Source organism: Trachymyrmex cornetzi, unplaced genomic scaffold, assembly GCF_001594075.2.
Source record: "Trachymyrmex cornetzi isolate Tcor2-1 unplaced genomic scaffold, Tcor1.1 scaffold146, whole genome shotgun sequence".
In the NCBI taxonomy this organism is placed as follows: Eukaryota; Metazoa; Arthropoda; class Insecta; order Hymenoptera; family Formicidae; genus Trachymyrmex; species Trachymyrmex cornetzi.
Genome location: NW_017296048.1, coordinates 48834 through 53331, shown reverse-complemented (window position 1 = coordinate 53331; position 4498 = coordinate 48834). Strand labels below are relative to the sequence as shown.

Below are 4498 nucleotides of genomic sequence, written 5' to 3'. Positions count from 1 at the left end.
TGGCTCTGAGATCTTGGATACACGGTCCTCTCTTTCTATCTTATGGAAAAGGTAGGAAAAGTGGGGGTAACTAGCAGTCCAGAGGTATATAGTCAAAGGCCGATAGCGTTTCGCACTTTTATGACACGAAATCTGTTCTTTTTAGCTGAACGTCTTGCACGGTTAATCTTTTTTCTTTTCCTCTCAACATGGAAAGAAAAGGAAAAAAAAATGAACCGTATAAGAACTTTTTAAAAAAGAGCAGACCTATGACTGCTTCCTCCTTTATTATTTAGTAAACAAGGACAAATAATGTATCATGCGCTTCATGCCTAACTCGAAATTGCTCGAAACGCATCTAAAAATTACTTTAATCAGTTTTTAAAAGCACCACGCTATCTCGATTAATTACTTCAAATTAATTTTTAATTATTACTTAGGTATCCAATTTATAAACATTTTAAATGCGTTATTCCACATCCATATCTATATTTTGAAAATATCTAACGAGTTCATCTACTTCCATTCGAAGAGAATAATAAATAAGACAGTTTCTTTCGTATTTCAAGCTCGTTTTTTATTAATGAATCATAATTATAATTATTTAGCTTTCTTGCTCTTAATCTTCCTCATATAAAACTCAAGCTCCTTGCCCTCAAGAATATAACCGTCAGCTCTACCGCACTGTCCAGGCCTGCTTGCTATACAAGCTAAAAATGAGAAAATAAAATTATTAATTCCAAGTTATGTTAAATTTAAAATATGTGTATATAAAAGAGAATGAAGAATATCTTATTAAGAGTATTGATTTAAACTAAAACATCTCTTTAAACTCATTTGAAAAGAAACGTTAATCTATTAAAGTACATGTTAACAAATTAATTTTGTACAAAATTAAAAGGATTAAAAATTTTCATACCAAGAACACGTCCCGTTGCAAATTGTTCTTCCAAAGCAGGTTCAACCTTGGCAAATCGTTGTCTCGCCTTGTATTTGGATTCTGCTTTTTTAGAACGTTTTTTATTCAACACTTCTTCTTCAGCTTCCGTCTAAGAAAACAATTATACTTCATTTTATGTATCATACATATAATATTCCATAAATTTAAATTAAATTATATTTAAATACTCACAAGTTTAGCACCTCTCTTGCGGCCCAGTGGCAGTACATAATGACCTTCATACCACTGCCTGAAAGGCGTAGCATCGATGGTGACAATGGCGTTCTTCACCAAAGTTTTGGTTCGTACTAGTTCATTGTTTGACGCATTGTAAACAACATCAATAATACGAGTCTTCCTGGTGCTGCATTCAGAACCCCAGGAAAAGTTTCCAGCATCTAATCTAAGTGCTCTGTATTTTTTATTGCCTCCACGTGTACGGACCTAGTATATACACACAATAAAATATATATGTATAACTGATTTCAACACACTAAATATATGTATTTATAAAATATACGTCAGATCGCTGTGAGATTATGAACAATCATGGCACTCAGAGTAGGTAAGGATCATCACTTTATAACTTCATAGTAAAGAGTCAATTATTAAAATATTTTTTTATGAGTAATTGTAACAGTATATATAACATCAAGTATATATACAACAATGACAATAGCTGTGTTCTATTTAACGCTTACAAAGCTCGAATGAGCAATAAAATCACTTTATCCTTGTCGTTTATCAAATGTTAAACAAGGACAAATGATGCAAGCATTAAATAGAATGCAGCCAACGCTTACGAATCAATGACTGTAAACTATAATTCTGTTCATTATGACATTGAAATTTATTGTATTAATAATATTGAGATTTATTCTATAACTAATGCTTTACTTCTATAATTCCATCATAGTGAAAGTTAAGTTTGAGAACATTAAGCTTACAGTATGAATCCGCTGTGGGCCAAGTTTGGTATTTGCAGCTGGGCGTCCTAACTCAAATTTCCTCTTCTTGCGAATGGGCTTCCTCTTTCCACCAGTGGCTCTCCGCTTATGCCAGTGATCCCGAGAAATACCTATAATGCAATATTGATAAAATAACTTACTAAACTCTCGAGCTTCTTAACTTAAGCTCTTTAAAAAAACTTTAAAAAAGAAAAGTTAACCTAACCAAGCACTATATCACATTGTACAATACAACTTTTTCTGTATAGATTAGAGAAATTAATAAATGCATGGACAATCTACAATATTTACATTTGTTTAAAACATGGGTTTCATTGTTAAAAAGGGAAAATACAAATCACGAAAGTATCATGAGTTCGACATGGCTATGCTCAACGTCGACAAGCGTCGAGCCAGTTTCCACGAACCCAGGTCGAAAGGACGAAAATAATATTCCTTGCCGACAAAAAGATGATATCTGATTTACGCGCCGGTTACGTTTTGTTACGATATCGCGGCGAAAAAGTTCAGATTCGTGACGATGAAAATTAATTTCAGTAAAATCATGTCACTTACCCATCTTGCCGTGATGGAGAAAGAACTTGAACTAACGGAATACTAGAGGACCACCACCAATCATAAAGGCCTGTCTACAATACACAGAGTAAGAAGTAAGAGTAAGAAATTGACCAATCACAGTCGATTATTCTTCTCACATTCGACTGTGATTGGTCAATTTCTTACTCTTACTTCTTACTCCGTGTATTGTAGACGGGCCTTAAGATGAAACATGGCGGAATTAGAAAGTTTTGAGGTGCGTTCCGTAAGTCCGGATCTACAATAGGGTTTTAGGGCCTGAGCACAATAGAGGAACAGGAATTAGATATTAAGATTTTAACCTATCAGAAACTGATTACATCGGAATACACGGTTTCTGATAGGTTGAAATCTTAATATATTATTCTTGTTCCTCTATTGTGCGCAGGCCCTTAAGCTCCCATTGGAAAGCACCCATTATAGTGCCTTAATAAATTTCATTTCTGTTCCCTTCTTCACGCACACCACATCTCGTGCTGCATATTCGGTCTCTCTATACTATGTCTATGGTTTTTGAGTCTAGTATACAGTATACACTTCTATATAAGTTTATTGAATCTATGAACTTCTCAAATTGAGCCGGTTGAGGTTATATTTGAAATGTCAGATGCAGTCAGATGTTAGTTAAACGTTGAAATAACTCAATATGTCTTTGTACGACGATTTTGACAAGCATCGAACCACAGAGAAAGTTGCTGGATGGTCTTCCGGCATTAAATTACTGCAATCCCAGTTGCAGCTGAAAAAGGCTGCTACTACACAGGTAAATCTATCTTAATCAATACATATTAAATAATTACTTAAAAAATAATTTTCGATGTAATTTTCATTTGTTAAAAATAAATTTCTAATTGCTATTTATAAATTCAGCCAAAACGTGAACAAAACAGAAAAGCTTCTGCGGTATTAGCACCAGTGATAGACTTGAAGTCGAAAGCTAATCGCGATGTTGACAGAGAGGATGACAGTACTCATAACAATCCATTATCCAGTGGCAACGTGAGCAACATAGGAGTAGGTGGCGAATTTGATTGGAACGTAGTGAATGAATATGATCCTATATGGCCTAATGAATATGAAAAAGTTGTAAAAGAATTACGTGACATCAGGGATAGGGAACATGATCAAGAGACAGAAATGCGCAAACGCCGGAGAGATAGTACTCGCTTTGAAGACACTCAGGTAATATATAATCTGTACAAAATTACCTTTAAAAAAAAAGGTAAAACAATGATGCTAAGTAAAAAAGAATGTAATCCAAGAGTTACTATCTATAATTTTTGTACAATAAAAACCTAAGTATATATTTTTATATTCCTATTGAAGGATCTTAAAATTTTTCTATTCCAATTTCAAATAGCTTTAATTCTTCTAAATTTCTTAAAAGAAATTATATCACAGTCTATTCAAAAACACTTTGTTTTCTAATCAAAGTAGTAATAGTAGTTATTTATTAATTCTTCTTTAAAACATTATTATAACACAAAATTGTATTACCTTATTCAGTTTAAGTGTTACCATAAAGAATTAAAGAAGCAACAGTAAAACGAAAAAAATTAATTTAAATAGAAAAATTTTTATATGAATACACTTGGTGCTGTTAGATTGACCAAGAAAAACTATGAAAATCATTTAAAAGTTATAATAATAATTAATAAAAATAAATAAAATATAATAGTAATTTAAAAGTAATAATGAACTTGATGTGAATGTTATACTAAATAAAAATAAAGTATTATAAAAATATTAACATTTTATGTTTGTAAATAGACTGCTGGTGGAAACAGTGCAATGATACCTCCTGAAAGAGATGAGGAGAGAACACCGACCTCGAGAGCTATGGTAGGAGGCGCTGCTATAGCACCACCACCGTCCTTACAAGAATCTGCAGAATTGCCACCTCCACCACCACGACAGCCAACTAATTTGGGCTATTCAACATCGTCTGTAGCAGCAAAAATAATGGCTAAGTATGGCTTTAAAGAAGGGCAGGGTCTTGGCAAGAAAGAACAGGGCATGTCAGTGGCATTGCAAG

The 4498-nt window shown here is 33.2% G+C and overlaps 2 protein-coding genes across 2 annotated transcripts in view; one reads left to right on the top strand and one right to left on the bottom strand.

The window, feature by feature from the left end:
* Nucleotides 1-534: 534 nt before the first annotated feature.
* Nucleotides 535-2508, bottom strand: RpS8 (ribosomal protein S8). The gene is made up of 5 exons (XM_018501962.1): nt 2443-2508; nt 1867-1997; nt 1112-1363; nt 899-1028; nt 535-689 (listed from the first exon to the last, which is right to left on the bottom strand). The coding sequence occupies exons 1-5, from the start codon at nt 2444-2446 to the stop codon at nt 580-582; spliced, it is 627 nt and encodes a 208-aa protein (XP_018357464.1). The 5' UTR covers nt 2447-2508; the 3' UTR covers nt 535-579.
* A 524-nt stretch (nt 2509-3032) lies between these two features.
* The window catches only part of Spf45 (splicing factor 45), a 2064-nt gene continuing 598 nt past the window's right edge, over nt 3033-4498 (top strand). Inside the window, exons 1-3 of the mRNA XM_018501961.1 lie at nt 3033-3226; nt 3334-3645; nt 4234-4497. Coding sequence (XP_018357463.1) covers nt 3110-3226; nt 3334-3645; nt 4234-4497 — 693 coding nt within the window. The 5' untranslated portion in view covers nt 3033-3109. The remainder of the gene's footprint in view (nt 3227-3333; nt 3646-4233; nt 4498) is intronic.

Coding starts and splice junctions, on each gene's coding strand:
- RpS8 (XM_018501962.1), bottom strand. Junction 1,364..1,866: donor GCCCACAGCGGATTCATACT/GTAAGCTTAATG, acceptor TGTATATACTAG/GTCCGTACACGTGGAGGCAA. Junction 690..898: donor TGCAACGGGACGTGTTCTTG/GTATGAAAATTT, acceptor TCTCATTTTTAG/CTTGTATAGCAAGCAGGCCT.